General features: G+C 42.9%; 1 protein-coding gene across 6 annotated transcripts in view; it reads right to left on the minus strand.

The window, feature by feature from the left end:
• DUS2 (dihydrouridine synthase 2) overlaps positions 1-17,546 on the minus strand; it is a 53,790-nt gene that overhangs the window by 16,293 nt on the left and 19,951 nt on the right. For 4 of the 6 annotated variants that reach the window (XM_041771830.1, XM_041771829.1, XM_041771831.1 and 1 more), the window contains 5 exons: positions 13,563-13,608; positions 10,938-11,029; positions 9,875-9,918; positions 8,443-8,503; positions 4,653-4,700 (listed from right to left, as the gene is read on the minus strand). In XM_041771830.1, the coding sequence (XP_041627764.1) occupies positions 4,653-4,700; positions 8,443-8,503; positions 9,875-9,918; positions 10,938-11,029; positions 13,563-13,608 (291 nt within the window). Of the gene's footprint in view, positions 1-4,652; positions 4,701-8,442; positions 8,504-9,874; positions 9,919-10,937; positions 11,030-13,114; positions 13,282-13,562; positions 13,609-17,546 lie in introns of those variants that run through there. The other 2 variants (XM_041771832.1, XM_041771834.1) reach the window with 2 other exon arrangements.

The following is a 17,546-nucleotide window of genomic DNA, read 5'->3' on the forward strand; positions in this document are numbered from 1 at the left end:
AAAAAGATGGAGGGGTAGGGTGCCTGGGTTGGGCACAGTTGGTTATTGACTGACTCCTGGTTTCAGGTCACGTTGGTGACCTCGGGGTAGTGGAATCAAGCCACTATCCACTCTGCACTCAGCAGAATCTGCTTGAAGATTCTCTCGCTCTCCCTCTGCCCTTCCAATCAGGCACCTCTCTCTGTCAATTTCTCAATAAAACTAGAAAATCTTTTCAAATTTTAAAAAACACACTCCTTCGTCAACATAATTCTGAGGCCTCATCCTGGTTGAGAAGACATGGCCAACAGCTTCTTTCCTGATTGAAGGCAATGTTCTCTGAGTGCTGTTCCAAGATCTTCCAAGTAAGAGAACCAGGAAGGTTGTACAGGTCCTGCCTAGGCCCTGTCCTCATGCGACTCTCTTTAGGTGAGTTGGATACACAGAAGCAAAATTGGCAAAGGAAAATATAACATATTCAACACATTGAAAAGCACTAATTTGCACAGTAACTGCAAAGGACTTTTCAAAGAAAGACCAAGAAGTCACATAGGAAAGAGTCAAGAGAAGTAAGCAATGCCAGATCTCATATGAATCAGAGATCAAGAGACATGATCAAGATGACAATGAACATCTGTCACATTACTATATTCTTCCCTCATTAAAAATTTCAGGCTAGAAGTGCCTGGCTGCTCAGTTGTAGAGCCTCCAACTCTTGATCTCAAGGCTGTAAGTTCGAGCCCCACATTGGGTGTAGAGATTACTTTAAAATAATAATTTTTAAAAAACTAAAAACAAATTCAAGTTAGGCAAGCTGGAGGGAAGGTGATCCAAGAGCCCTCTTCCAAGAACTGGATTGCCATCAGGGCACAGGGGACACTCATGCAGCTGCTGTCAGTCTTGGTTCTAGACAAGTGGGGGCAGCAGAGAGCCAGACTGCAAGAACCACTCTAGGAGGCCTTTCTCTCAGGCCTCAGCTGAGGCAAACCTCTCTTGAAGACATCAGACCAAGAGGCTGGGCTGACAAGGCAGGTAGACAGATCATGGGCAAGAGAGGGCCTACTAGCCTAAGCACAAATGCCAGGAACTGGCAAAAAAGAAAAGTCCCTGGATGCTGCCCTGGGAGGCAGACTGGGCCTGTGGTCCTAGGGTCACTCTGGCAGGCTTTAAGGGGGCAAACTACCGTTTAAGGAGGGTAGACTGCCAGATCCACTGAGATACACAATAAAAATTCTCCTTCTAGTCTTATCCCTCAGGCTGGCAGTACCATCTCTGGAAGGTTCCTCTGCTAGTGCTGACTTAGAATCCCCTGAAGTTTCGTGACTAAAGCAACATCAGCTAGTTTGATCCAGTTCTCTGTTTTGCAGAACTTCCTTTGCCGAATTTCATCCAAGTAGCTCTAAGCACTTTCTTTGGTATTTCTGTTCATTTCATGTGCATTTTCAGAATCAGGAAGGAAATTAGTAATCAAAATCCCCAGCCACCTGCAAGGGTCACATTGAGGGGACCAAGTGAATAGAGACTGTTTCTGGCTAGGCTCTAGCATGAAACCCTGCCGGACTCAACTCTACCAGACCCAAGTCACGCCACCCATCTCTGTGGTGTGCAAGTCTGTGGGGGAGAAGGACCTGAGATAAGCTCCTAACACAGGTAACATGGCACATCTACCCACAGGAAGGCTCATCTCACCAGATCTACTAGCTGACTCGGGAAAAGCAGACTCATAGCTCCCCTGGTTGTTGTGGAATGGGTAGAAAGGTGGATGGGAGAACATAGGTTTAGGAATCACTGAGAACTGAGCCCCACCAATTGTTAGTCATAGCCCAAGTGTACAGAGCAGAGGGGAATGCCCTGAGCACCCGAGGGAGGGGGGACAGGAAATCTTGGGCAGAGAGAATATTGGGTGAAAGAGAGGATATTACTAACCTAGAGTCTAAAACTGAGCTTCTTAGTCTAGGGAGGATACATCAGAGTTACCTAGGAAGTTTATTTTTTTTTTATTTTTTCTAGGAAGTCTTTTTAAAAGACTAATTCATACTCCCTCCCAGCCCAAGAGTATACAGAATTCTCAACAGATAAAATCCTATAGAATCCTTTATTATTATTATCATCATCATCATCATCATCATCATCATTGTCAAATATATATAGCATAAAATTTCCCATTTTAGCCATTTTTAAGTGTATAATTCAGTGGCATTAATTATATTTGCAATGTTATATAACCATCACCACCTCCTATTTCCAAAATTCTTCATCACCCAAACAAGTATCTTTGTTTTGAAAAAATGCTGCAGGTCATCCTGAAATGCTCCCAGAGACAGAACCATGGACCTAAAACACCAGCCTGGAAGAACTCACAAAGCTCTCACCCAGGTCCCCCAGTCTGCCAGCTGAATTTGAACCTGTATCTAATCCAGCCCACTACTCTTAGGCCCCATCTGGCTTTGTTGTGGAAGCCTACAACCTCCCCTCCATGAGGCAAACCACAACCACTAGCCAACCTAGCCCATCGAACCACTCCACCAAACAGAAAAGGAATGGAATAAACTGAGCAGTGTAACTCTGCTGCCTCATGTATGAAATGTGCCTTTTCCAAAGAGGTGCAGTGGAGAAGACAGAGCCAACAGTATGGGAGGGAGCAGCCAGGAGGCTGGAGGATAGGGTAATGTCTGTGGGCACATGATGTAAAGCAAAACCACCTAACACTGGGGCCTCTCCCCTAAGTGTGGTGATGAGCTGAACATCCACAGTTGTCCAAATCCACTCCATTCTGCAGAGATGTCTGACTGGAGGTTCCTAAATCCAGATGTCTACTGACCCGTAGCTAGACACTTATAAACTATACCCAGGCACCGTTAAACTGAGGTACCATCAAGAGGGGGCAACTGATACTGGGCTAGGGGTCCCAAGATCATGGCTCTAGCCTTGGCTCTGCCAGCTATTTGCTACATAATCTTGAGCCAATTATTTTTATCTCTCTGTGCTTCAGTTTTACTATTCTTAATCATATTGACATAACAAATGCCTCCCCTGTCTACTTCAAGAGGCTTGAGGAACAAACTGAATATATATACATGCATACATAAGCACATTATATATGTAATCATCATATAATATGTGATTACACATATATTATATAGTTACATATAACATACATAATGTGCCTATGTGTGTGTGTGTGTGTGTGTCTATATATATATATATCCTATCTACACATGGGAAAAATGAAAAAGCACCAAGCCCATCAACACACTGGTCTTCCAATATCCCAAAGACAGTGGGGCTGAGGAATATACATGGCTGACCTGCAATACAGCAGCCAGCACAAGAAATGGCAGCTTTTCTTGGTAGTGCCTTATTCCAAGTTGCTCTAGCCTATGCGAGGCACTTGGAGGCTTAAAGCCCAGACAGGGAAGCGGGAAGGGAGAATGAAAATAAAGGAACTAAGAAGAGCAACAAGGAGAGAGCTGGTGGACTGAGAAAAAAGTAAAAGGTATAAATGGTGCTGCAGAAATGTCACCCTTACAGGCCTTGGCAGCTCACAACACTGGGCAGCAATGCCAACCTGTCGACAGTGCCTCATAAACCTGGCCTTTGGAATCACCAAGGGAAGGGGACCAGAGGGGACCAACGTCAGCTCACCTCAGATGACACTGGCCTGACTCTCAAAGGCTGATGACAGACTCTACCAGTAGGGAGGGGACCCACAGCTGCTCTCAGCAAGCCCCCTGGGAGAGGCCATCCCACCCCCACTGCCATTGAGTCTGTCCACAATCCACGGGTAGCCTGGCCTATGCTCTCATGATCTCCTCAGAAGAGAGAACAGGCCATACACAGGAGGCTCTAAATGACTCCTCAAGCTACCTGGCTCTCAGGTGACCTGTCCCTAAGCCTTGGACTTTTGAGGAACTCCAAGGCTCTTGTATGCTCTCTCAGATGTTCCGAAATCTGGCTGTATGTCACAATCACTGGGTAGCCTTTCAAAACTTTTCCAGACTCCAGGGGGCACCTGGCTGACTCAGTCGTAGAGCGAATGACTTTGGATTTCGGGGTAAGAGTTCAAGCCTCATGTTGGCACAGAGCTTACCTTAAAAAGGTGGGAAGGGGGAGCACTTGGATGGCTCAGGGGTTGGGCGTCTGTCTTTGGCTCAGGTCGTGATCCCGGGGTCCTGGGATCGAGTCCCGCATCGGGCTCCCCGCATGGAGCCTGCTTCTCCCTCTGCCTGTGTCTCTGCCTCTCTCTCTCTGTGTCTCTCATGAATAAATAAATTAAATCTTTAAAAAATAAACTAAAATAAAATAAATAAAAAGATGGGAGGGGGAGGGTGCCTGGGTGGCACAGTTGGTTAAGTGACTGACTCCTGGTTTCAGTTCACGTTGTGACCTCGGGGTTGTGGAATCAAGCCACTATCCCTCTGCACTCAGCAGAATCTGCTTCAGATTCTCTCTCTCTCCCTCTGCCCTTCCCAATCATGCACTCTCACTCATTCTCTCTCTCAAATAAATAAATCTTAAAAAAAAAAAAAAAAATTCCAGACTCCAGGTAGAGTAACTGAGTAACTGATTCACTAATCTTGGGGGAAGGGGGCATTGGTTGGGGGAGGGTTGTTAAAGACATCTCTATTCACAGGCATGTTTAAGACCTCTGCTTTCACTCCTGCAGGACTTACCTTCTCAATCTTGTCAGGGTCTGATAGCAGAGCAGCTCCCATTCCTCCCTAAGGAAAAAGCACACAGAGGATCTTCTTATGGCTGGAGGAGAGTGGTCTATCCCCACGGTGTGGCAACCTGGCATCGCCCCAGCACTCACAGGCAAGAGACCAAGGTACCCTCACAATTGGCACTTTTGGTCAAGCAGGAAAGTAGCAGCATCCATGACCACAATGTCAGGGATCAGAGTTTGATAAATTCTAAAACTCATCACTCTGATCCTCTTAGCAAAACCCACAGATCTATCAGCAAGTGGGTCCCACAAAAGTTGTTTTTCAGGAATGCCCATTCCTTACCCAAGGTCTCAGAGTCTTAATAAACTAAACCCCACAATATGGCAACCCCTTAAGAAAGCAATGAATCATTCTCCCTTTGGAATGAGATCCAATGCACCTTCGTCCTACGCTACCAACACTTGTTTTAGTACCATCACTGCCAGCAAAGCCACTTAGAGGAACATAACCTGCAAACCTTGTCCAGGCTCTTCTTCCTTGCTAGCAACAATGCTCCAGACCAACATCAAACCCTAGCAAAAGCCCCAGCTGATGAAAACCAACAACCTGCAGAGCCACTTAAATCTTGACATTAACAATAGTAGTTGTCTCTTGATGGCGGGGTTATTGATGATTGGTCTTTTTTTTTTTACTTTTCTTTATCACCTAAGTTCTGGACAATGGTATGAATTACTTTAATAATCAGCAAAGGGGAGGATGTTAACAAAGCTGAACTTGTTAAAAATGAGGTGAAGGGGAAAAAAAAAACAAATCTAATAAATAAATCTCGTCAGTATATAGACTGCGATCTAATGAATGCTCATAGGATATGCTCAGAAGTTTGAAGTTTGCTTATTACAGTTTAAGGATTCATATTTAAGGATGATAGATTAGAATCAGAGAACCTGAACCACCCGCAGACTCGGCTAGCCTGAGTCTGCATTTCAGAGGAAAATGGAAAGGGCAGAGGAGCTACCAGCCCTGGCCTACCTTGGCTACAGATACAAACCTTAGAAGCCTTAAGAGAGTCCCAGCCACTTATCCTGGCTCCGTCTATCCACCCGACACACAATCCAGCCCTGCCTTGTGGAATCACATGATCTAAAATCCAGCCCTCCCACAACAATAGCTTTGTCAATGAGTATTTCCTTCCTTCCTTCCTTTCTATTTAACTTATTTATTTGCTTTTTTGAATACATAACACATTAAAAATTTTAAAGGTTCAAAAGGGTAAAAATAAGAACTCTCCTTCCCTGAGAAATGGAAAGCTTTTCAATTTATGCTTTTTATAAGGCTTCAATTTTTTAACCATCGCTATTCAGGTAGTATATACTGGTATAGCATACTGGTACGTATCTGTTCTGACTGGCCAGGACCAGTGCTGTGCCAGTTGTTAGTTATTTTGAGGAGCACCCCTACAATAGGAATTTATTACTCATGCCAAACCAAATAAAAACTTGGTTACCTTCCCTAGGGAAAACACTAGTTTCTTGTGAGTCTTTCCAAAAATATTCTATGAAGAGAAATGTAAATATATATAAATAATTCATTCCCTATCCCTCATATATAGATGGTGGTACATCTTATCTAATTTGGCTCCTTGCTTTTTCATTCTACAATGTATCAGGGAGATAATGCCAATAATTTAGGCTCTATGCTTTATATTATCTCAGAGCATAAAGGAGTAATTAGAAGACAGCAAAACAAGGTCCCAAGTTTTCAACTTCTCATAGACCATTTTAAACTTCCATAATTCCTTGAAGTAGGCCCTATGGTTTTCAAGCATCCAAAAGAGCCTTTCCCTCAAGTAATCTTTTACCTCCTGGCCTAAAGCCAAAGTTCTCAAGCCACTAAACTCCTGGGAACAGAGTGGCTGACTCTGGGCAGGGGAACCAGGGGGACATCTGCTATGTCTACAATGCAGATCATGACTGCACACCCTGTGATAAGCTTCCCAGCGGCAGCCCCACAGAACTCCCTCTGGGGCCTCACATGCAGCCAACCCCAAGCTGTCCTTGTTATCTGTCCCAAACATGCTTTCCCTCCAGCAGTCCCAATCACATTGAAGACAAACTGTCCTCCTGGCTACTGGTCTTTCCTCCCTCTACCCCAAATACTTACCTCACCTTCCCACGCCCAGTCCAATCAATTGCCAAGTCCTATCAAATTCTGTGTTTCACTTCTCCTCTCTCTATCCCTGATCTCTCCATTGCACCCAGGACACTCATCATCTCCTAAACCTGTGTCCTTACCTCTAGCCCAATTTCCACTCAAATGTACCAGACATGGCTTTCAAATTAGTATTTCTAAGTATTTCTATCACAGAATATATTTGGAAAGACACTCAAGAAAATAGTAACACTGGTTTCCCCTGGGGAATGAAGTTTCGGATCACATGCCTTCTCTGTGCCAAAAGGCCAGAAATATCAAAAGTCCACGTTCAGCTAACTTGGTCCTAACCAAGATTTTCAATCCTGTGCTCCTATTTCCTCTTTGTCTTCTACTCTCCAGCTCTGGTCAAACCAAGGCTCTCTGCCTCTATCTCATATTGGCCTCCAGGCCCCTGCTTGTACCACTTCCTCTGCCTTCAGGGTCCCAAATCTCCTCATCGAGGACCACATTTCCCTATTAAGATATTAAGGGCTGCCTTTCCACTCCATTTTCTGAACTGCCCTAACACTGTGGTCTGATTTTCTGATATGACAACGGGCACACATATACTGCATCCTTTTTTTCTTTTTTTAATGTACATCTTGGTTTTTTTTTTTCATGAAAAACCAAAGCCCTGTTCACATTTTTTCCTTTTAACATTTTTTTTTTCCTTTTAACATTTACATCACTAATTACTCAGGCATGAGTGCTTTATGTGTGTTTATGTGTGCATGTTCAGGTAAATAAAGTTTGTCCTGAACCACTTGCAGGTAAGTTACTGATCATTGTATCATATTTTACATGTAAATATTTACATGTAAATATTTGTGTGTATTTTCTAATAGAGATACTCTTGGGGCTTCTCCCTGGCTGAGTCTATAGAGCATGCAACTCCAATCCCAGAATTGTGAGTTTGAAACCCATACTGGGTATGTAGAGATTACTTAAAAATAAAATCTTTAGGGGCGAGGTGCCTGGGTGTCTCAGTCAGTTAAGCATCCGACTCTTGATTGTAGCTCATGTCATGATCTCAGAGTGATGACATTGAGCCTCACTTTGGGCTCCGGGCTGGGCATGGAGACTGCTTAGGATTCGCTCTCTCCCTCTCCCTCTGCCCCTCCCTCTCTCTCTCTCTCTCTCAATACAATTTAAAATTTAAAAAAATAAATTAAAAAAAATATATTTTTACAAAACCAGAGAAGAGTTATCAATTTCATAAACATATTGATACAATATATTTTTTAAAGATTTTACTTATTTATTCATGAGAGACACAGAGAGAGAGAGAGAGAGAGGCAGAGACACAGGCAGTGGGAGAAGCAGGCTCCCTGCTGGGAGCCCGATGTGGGACTCAATCCCGGGTTTCCAGGATCACACCCTGGGCTAAAGGCAGCACTAAACCGCTGAGCCACTGGGGCTGCCCTGATACAATATTTGTAGCTAATCTGCTATGCTCCATATTCCAATTTCGCCAGTTGACCTAATAATATCCTTTTGAGCATTTTCCCCATCTAGTATAGGATCTACTCCAGAGTCAGGTAATGTCTTGTTAGTCACCACTACTCTGTACTCTACATTTGTAAGGCATATAAAGAAATCAGTTTACCTTGGTGGAATACTCTTTTGGACAGCCCATGTTTACATCAATACCAGCCACATCATTTTCCCTGGAAAAACATGAAGTAGAAAAGATAATAAATATCCAACTTGAGGAGAGAATTTAGAGTCAAAGGCATGGATCTGTGCTCATAAACCTCTTCCCATGTTCCTGGCCGTATTTAATATACCAATCCGCAGAGACAGAAGGTGAAAAGCTGGTCTCTGAGGGCAGCCTGGGTGGCTCAATGGTTTAGCACCTGCCTTCAGCCCAGGGTGTGATCCTGGGAACCCGGGATCGAGTCCCACCTCGGGCTCCCCACAGGGAGCCTGCTTCTCCCTCTGCCTGTGTCTCTGCCTCTTTCTCTCTGTGTCTCTCACGAATAAATAAATTATTAAAAAAAAAAAAAAAACTGGTCTCTGAAAGGTAGAACTGCCTTCCTTGAGCAGAGTTCAAGAGGAAGAGCACATTGTGCTCAAACATCTACAATGGGCTAGTTGTAGAGGACTTTGCTACTTGGGAATTATATCAGATAATCCAAATACCAAGTGACGGCCACACTGAATTTGATCCCAGAGTTCCAGTTCTGACTGGGGTAGTACAAGCTATTTGTCAACACATAGAGCCCCTTCCAGAACACTGGTTCTAGAAATTACAGGACTGCCTTTGTTTGCTGGGCTATACGGTTGGCTTACTCCAACAATTTTGTGGCAAGGACCCTTAGCTCATCTTCTGGTATGTAGACAGTTAACAATCTGTAGCTAATGCCTAAGTTCCTTCTCACCATCATTTCACTTAATAATAATAACTAACACTAATTACTCAGTATGTGCCACATTACTGTGAAGACATTTATGTGCATTATTTCATCTACTGTCACCTATAAAGACAGAGGTAGGTAGTACTATTGATCTCATTTCATAGATAAGGAAACTAAGTTCCCTTGGTTAAAGTATGATTAGGCAACTTATCTAAGATCAAATAACCCTTGGGAGGGTGCTCAGCCCCTGGAATCTCAGCAAGCAGCAACTCAGAATTCCAACCCAGGTCTGCCTAACTCTAAAGCCCATCTCCTAACCACGTACTCTCCTGCCTTCATTAATCTAGGCAGCAGTAAACCTTATCTACACTTCATGAGCCTCAAAATGTTAGGGCTCATAGTCATAAGAAACCCTGGAAAGGGAACTTCATGAATAAATACTAAAAAATAGCTGCCTGAACAGAGGTTATCTGGAATCTGGGTACTGTTGGTACACATGAGTCCCAGGCCAGCCCTCAGATGCCAAAAACAGAGAAAAACAAAAAACAACAGATACTCTTAATTTGGAAAGAGAAGGTAAAGAGCTAAGAGACAGAAGGATGGTCACCTCCAAGGTCACCAAAACAGTAAAGCTTCACAGCCCATAGGAGAGGAAAAGGCAGTCCCAAAGACAGAACTTACACAAGTTTGGCCACAGCAAGGGCTCGATCTGCATCTGAGGTCCCCTGGGAACAAAAGAGACTGCATCAATCACCATCCCTGACACAGATACATGTACAGATGCATAGACAAACACATCTATGCACTCCATGTGCACGCACACTTCAGCAAGTAGAGTCTGCCTGTCATCCTCTTAAACAGCCAGGCCATTGAACTAGCTCACTGTCAGAGGTAAAAATTGGACCTGGAAGGCCTAGAAAACATCCTCAATCCTGTGATTATTTTCTAACACAAAAAAAAGTTGACAAAATTATATAGTGAACATATATTCATATACTCATCACTTATATTCTACAATTAATATTTTGCTATATTTGCTTTAACATATGTCTACCCATTGTTAAGTTTAAAAACTTAAACATCTGGGGCAGCCTGGGTGGCTCAGCAGTTTAGCGCCTGCCTTCAGCCCAGGGTGTGATCCTGGAGTCCCGGGATCGAGTCTCACGTCGGGCTCCCTGCATGGAGCCTGCTTCACCCACTGCCTGTATCTCTGCCTCTCTCTCTCTCTCTCTGTCTCTCTCTCTCTCTCTCTCTGTGTGTGTCTCTCATGAATAAATAAATAAAATCTTTAAAATAAATAAAATAAAATAAGATAAAAATAAAAACTTAAACGTCATACAGAACTTATTTCTGAAAAAGTGAGAGAAGAGTGCTATGGAGTCATTCAAGCCAAACATAAATCAACTAGTCTTGAGGAAACCTAATTTTCTTTCTATGGGAAATATATACAGACTATACAAAAACAAAGAACATGAACTGAATAACCAATCCTAGCAGGTAAAAATATATAAGTCATACCAAACAAACAATTCCAACAACTAAGGAAATTATATTTGACACTGGAGGCATGTAACAGAGTGCTCTAACTTGACTTCCTTAAACTCTCTCTGACAACATAAACACTCATGAACAAATCTTTGAAAAACATTAAAGCAGTCTAAGGAAACCACTACTATGCAACAGAGCCCAGGCATTTAAGGATGCATAACCCTTGGGAGGGTGCTCAGCCCCTGGAATCTCATACCATCTGGAAAACAACCTTGCTCTGCTCTCTTTCGCAGGTGCGGAAGACGACTCGGTCATCAGGGGCGACAAAGTCCACTGTGCTGAGCACCTCTGCAAGAAAATACAAACACACAGGGCCACCCAATGAAGAAGCAAGTTCAACCTAGCCTAATCCCTGGGAGAAAACACAGCAAAAAAAAAAAATCACTCTGAAGGGGAGAAATGGATGCTGGAAATACATAATTCTTTAAAGAAATCAGCGAGCACCTGGAAACTTCTGAGGTGCTAATGATGGTCTATTCCTCGATCTAGGGGATGGTTAGTTACAGCTGGCTGCTTTACAGTTATTTGTTATACTGCATGCTTGTGTTTTATGCACTTCCTTGGTATAGTATTTACATTTTGTAATTTTTAAAAGACTGAAAAAAAAATGTGCATACATGGAACCTTGTCTATGTTTTAGCCTTGGCCCAAATTTTCCCAGATGTCACTCTGAAGTTCAGTAAAGTTGCTGTTTCTTAATTATTTACCATGTACTGTGAGTGGAGATTCACTCAATTACAGTCAACCCTCATTACGTGTACTTACATACTTCCAAATTTGCCTGATTGCTAAAATGTATCTGTAACCCCAAAATCAATACTCATGGCATTTTCATGGTCATTCACAGACTGATGTAGAACTGTAAAAAAAGTCAGTCCCCTGGGGATCTCTGGGTGGCGCAGCGGTTTAGCGCCTGCCTTTGGCCCAGGGCGTGATCCTGGAGACCCGGGATTGAATCCCACGTCAGGCTCCCAGTGCATGGAGTCTCCTTCTCCCTCTGCCTATGTCTCTGCCTCTCTCTTTCTCTCTCACTGTGTGACTATCATAAATAAATAGAAACTTTAAAAAAAAATGTAAAAAAAAAAAAAAAAGTCAGTCCCCTGATGTGTGCATTTCCAGCTAAGGTCTTATACTGTAAATAAGTGTCCTTATGGCGGTATATTTAACATCACATATTTCTGCATTTGTGGGCCTTTTGTTAATTCCACTGTTGAAAATGGCCCCAAGCACAGTGCTAAAGTGTTATCTCGTGCTCCAAAGCACAAGAAGGCTCAGAGATGCCTTACAGAGAAAATACATGTTAAACAACCTCTGTTCAAACATGAAATTAGAGAACTGAAGTCTGTGAGTTCAATGTTAAAATAGAAACACATATAAAACAAGGTTATGTACTGATCTGTTAGTGAAAATGCTGTGACCAGATGCTTGCACAAACTTAATCCTGTATTTCCCCTAAAAGCAATGGTTCAGTATTTGCTAATTTGTTGTTCGATGCAACCTAATAGAACATAATTGTTGTAAATAATAAGAATTTCATATACTGTTCAAAATATAGCTTATAGTAGGTACTACCATTATTAGCTCTCAAAGATGACGGGCACATCAAAGAGATCCAATGTGGCAGATGGGAGATTATGCCTACCTTGTGCATTTATTTTGAGAAATGAATGAGATCTTTAATACACGTAAGGCATTTCCATAAATGGAAGCAGTTATTATCAACTCAGCACTAAACAGATTAGGTTAAAAATGTAGGGTAAAGGTGGTGACATGTTGGGAGAGGCAATTGAAGTAAATTCCAACAGCGCAGGCTTTTAACTAGCAAGAGGAAGTCTGAGAGAAGAACCGCAAAAACTTACTGTGTTTATACAGCTTTATTTTTAACAGCAAAATACTGGAAACTCCCATTAAAACACTGATGAAATCAATTCTGACATAATTATCTACAGGTACTGACATGGGGAAAGGTTCTAGTAAAAAAGTAAGGGACAAAACTTGCAGAGCATGATCCCAAGGGAAAGCATATACAGAAACATTCTCTATTTTTACATACACACTTTACTAAACGTGTAAAAAAATATATATTATTCCTCCTCATGATTACCTCTTCAAATATGAAATTATGGGCATTTTCATTTTATAGGCTATATGGTTCTGTAAAAATGAAATTTTCGTAACAAAAAAATATATATCTAAAACAAAGACAAAATGAGTCACAACTTCTGATATTAAGGTTTCAAAAATGGGTATACATTTCGAAAACCTCAAACAATACCACAACTCTAATCAAAACAGAATCAGCCTCATCAATAAAACATAAGCAAAACCACAATTTAGCACAACCACTTCTATCTGCAAAGTACTTACACGTACCTTATCTTATTTGATTTTCACTCCAACCATATGATTTAAGTAAAGCAGGGGTTTTGATTTTCATCTTAACAGCTGAAGAAATGGAGGCAGAGAAGTCATTGTGACCTGCCCAAAGTCACACAGCTAGGGAGTAGCAGAGTCAGGAACAATGCTTAAGCTGGCCAACCCCAAGGCTTTTAGGGTCCCTCCTCTACTATGAAACCTGTCACTGTCTATGCCAGCAAGCCTGTGGGTGGAAGGTATTCTCCGCCTATTTTATATTTGGCTCGTTGTCAGGGTCTCTGGAGAGTAGTGACTGCTGTCAAAGGAGGACACTATCCACAAAATGACACAGCCAGGCAAGGAGCACACTGGCAGGACACTGTCACTCCACGCAAGGGCAGGAGTAGTTGGACTGCTTGGGCCTGACCAGGTACCCACACAATCCTGGGATCAGAACTGTACTCACCATTGACAACTCTCTTGCACTGAAGCATCTTGAGGTCAATCAGCTCCTGTAGAGCAATCAGAGGGCACTTATCAGTGCTGGTCATGTAGGTCCTGGGCCCAGGGGGAGGGACCTTCACTGGAGGTCACTAATAGGAGGGTGGTCACTCAACCTGTTATCCTACTACTAACAACAAATCATGGCTTTTGGGAAATGTAACACTGATATCCTCACCTAAACATGGCAAGCAGGAGCCTGAGTGAGCTACCCTCGGTCAGCTATTCCTCCCAGTGGCTGTGAAGACATCGGGGGCCTAGGAAGGATGAGCTACTCAGAGAGCCAGAGATTAAGACAATAGACCAGATTATGGACACCTGGACACTCTCCCCACCTACTCATCTCAGTTCCAGTCCATCCCCTCAAAGACCCTCCTACCTCATCCCCACACAAACAACAAACAGTGTTGGGCTCCCAGGAAATGTCCAAGGACAAAAGTGGGACCAGTGAATAAAAGCAGAGGGAGGAAGCCTTGAGATCAGTTCTAAAACTCCTGCCCAACATGGGCCACACTGTGTGGAAACAAAAGGGGTGAGCTCTTTGACTCTGGACATCTTCAAACTGACTTAGGAAAGAAAAGAGAAAGAGGTTTCTTCAAAATCAGGATCATGAAAATGAAGGGAAAGCTCCTGTCTCCTGAAGGACTAAGATCCTCTGCCTCTTGGTAGGAAACAACTGTTCTGCTTTGTTCAGTGATCATTTCAACAAATGTGTAAGATAAAACCTGCCACACTGCCCAGAAGCTCATACCAAGGGGTTCTGCAGGTCCAGAAAAATAGAGAGGAAACTCTGGTATCCATCCCCATACTGATTACCTATGAGCCTCAGCAAGTCACAACTCCAGCCAGGCGGGCACAATAGCTCCCTCATGGGAGTATGCAAAGCTAAAGTGGACAAAGGGCACCTATGGCTTCCCCACATACTCATCATCTGAGTTAGTACACACATAGGCGTTTCTCTGGCTATTCTCTATGTTGCATTCAGGTCATCAAGTACCCGATGTCCACCAGTCCTGGCCAAACAAATCACCACCACCAAGCAGTTACGGATATGTGGCTGGCATTTAACCCCAAGAGTCCGTGTAGTGTCTCAAGGGATGGACAGAGCCCAACACAGAGCCCCTGGAGCCAGGATCTTAGTTGCAGGGGCAGGCCAAAAAGGCAAGTGGGAAAGTGGGCAGAGCATCAAATGGCCTGTGCTCATAAAAAGAAGCTTTGCAGGCAGGCTGAACTTCAGCCAGAAATGAGCAGGAGACAGCAAGGCAAGCCTTTGCTGAAGCCCCAGCCCTGCCAGATCTAACTTGTCCTCCTCAGGATTCCCAAACGCCCCTCCTCCAAGTCCACATTTGCTACTTCTTCAAATGCTAGCTATGCATACCTCAGTCATACCTTTACATTAGACTATAAACCCCCTGAGGAGGATCCTGTGACCACACAAAGGTAGGCCTTGAGGACCCAGGCCAGGTAGCCTGAGCCACAAGAGGAGGAATTAAGGCAAAATGGCCTTTGAAATGTCTTGTTTTCTTTTCAGTCTCCCCACCACACCAAAGGAGCCTGTGGGGCCTGGATGCCGTTTCATTCATCATCAGCATCTAGCATGTTGCAAGTGCTCACGAAACATCTGCCAGAACCTCTTCAAGACCTGGTATGCAGCAGATGTTCAACTGTTTAAGTGGAGAAATTAAATTGTCACCAATAAAACCACAAGTGTGTCTGCTCACCCACGCACCCTCAACACCACTGTTCGTCAATTTTATTCATTTTAGTTAGTTCTGGGATAAAATGGAACCTCATAGTTTTTTCACTATATTTCCTTAATTAAGTGAAAACAAACATCGTTTTTCCTAGTGGTAGTTTATGATCAGTGAATCTTCAGAGCAAACTGCCTTTTACATCTATACAAGTTGCAGGAAAAAAATCTATTCTTTGTCAAATTGGATATTGAGTTTTTCTGAGTTACCTACCACAAATACTTTTCTTCTATTACTACCACTTCCTCAATTGTTTTTTTAACCTATTTTTTTTTCTAGTTTTGAGATATAGTTGACATATAATATTATGTTACTTTCAGTTGTACAACAGTGGTTCAAACAATTCTATACTTTATGAAATGCTCACCACAAGAAATGTAGTTACCATGTATCATCAAACAAAGTTATTACAGTATTATTGACAATATTCCCTAAGCTTTACTTTTTTTTTTTTAAGATTTTATTTATTTATTCATGAAAGACACAGAGAGAGAAAAGCAGAGACATAGGCAGAGGGAGAAGCAGGCTCCAGGCAGGGAGCCTGAAGTGGGACTCCATCTTGAGATCATGCCCTGAGCCAGGGGCAGGTGCTCAACTGCTGAGCCACCCAGGCGTCCCAGTGCTTTTCAATCCTATAACTTATTCATATTATAACTACAAGTCTGTACCTCTTAAACTCCTTTGCCTACTTCACTCATCCCCTAACTTCCTCCCCTCTGGCAACCACTAGTTTGTTCTCTGTATTTATGAGTTTGTTTCTCTTTTTTGTTGTTGTTTTTTATTTGCTTTGCTTTTTAGATTCCACAGGTAGGGGCAGCCCCAGCGGCGCAGCGGTTTAGCGCCGCCTGCAGACCAGGGCATGATCCTGGAGACCCTGGATCGAGTCCCACGTCAGGCTCTCTGTATGCCTGCTTCTTCCTCTGACTGTCACTGCCTCTCCCTCTCTCTGTCTCTATGAATAAATAAATAAAATCTTTAAAAAAAATTTAAAAAAATAAATAAATAGATTCCACAGGTAGTAAGATCAGACAGTATTTGTCTTTCTCTGTTGACTATTTTACTTAGCATAATACCCTCTAGGTCTATCCGCGTTGTTACAAACCTTAATTTCTATCATACATAACATTCTATTTTTATAGGAAAGATCACCCTAACTTGGCCATGAACAGTACCTTTTACTTCCTAAATATATCTCCATTATATAGTGAAGAATATAATCTTGGGGCACCTGGGTGGCTCAGTTGGTTGAGCGACTGCCTTTGGCTCGGGACATGGTCTCAGGGTCCTAGAACCAAGACTCACTTTGGGCTCCCTACTTCTCCCTCTGCCTATAGTTCCTCCTGCTTGTGCGCTATCTCTCTCTCTCTCTCTCTCTGTCAAATAAATAGATAAAATCTATAAATAAATAAATAAATAAATAAATAAATAATATAATCTCAATTGTTTTTTCCTCTTCTTACAAATAATTTTTTTAAGATTTATTTATTCATGAGAGACAGAGAGAGAGGAGGCAGAGACATAGGCAGAGGGAGAAGCAGGCTCTTGGCAGGAGCCCGATGTGGAACTCGATCCTGGATCCTGGGATCATGACCTCAGCCGAAGGCAGCCGCCCAACCACTGAGCCACCCAGGCGTCCCATTCTTTTTAAAAATAATTTAGATTTTGTTAAAATAGTCCTCTTGTAACTTTTTAAAAAAAAAAAAAATATATATATATATATATTTTTTTTTTTTTAATGTATGATAGTCACAGAGAGAGAGAGAGAGAGAGAGAGAGAGAGAGAGGCAGAGACACAGGCAGAGGGAGAAGCAGGCTCCATGCACCGGGAGCCCGATGTGGGATTCGATCCCGAGTCTCCAGGATCGCGCCCTGGGCCAAAGGCAGGCGCTAAACCGCTGCGCCACCCAGGGATCCCAGATTTATTTATTTATTTATTTGAGAGAGAGAGAGAGAGAGAGAGAGAGCACGCATGCATGTGCATGAACATGAGCAGGGGCAAAGGGAGAGAAGACGACTCCTGCTGAGCAACAAGTCCAATGCAGGGCTTGATCCCAGGACTCTGGGATCATGACCTGAGCCAAAGGCAGACACTTAACCAACTGAGCCACCCAGGCATCCCAAAACGAATTTAGATTTTAACTTGCCTGAAAATTACAGCCATTTATAAGTCATTTTTTCTTCAAATGAGTACCCAATGT

Source organism: Vulpes lagopus, chromosome 10 (genome assembly GCF_018345385.1).
Source record: "Vulpes lagopus strain Blue_001 chromosome 10, ASM1834538v1, whole genome shotgun sequence".
Lineage (NCBI taxonomy): Eukaryota > Metazoa > Chordata > Mammalia > Carnivora > Canidae > Vulpes > Vulpes lagopus.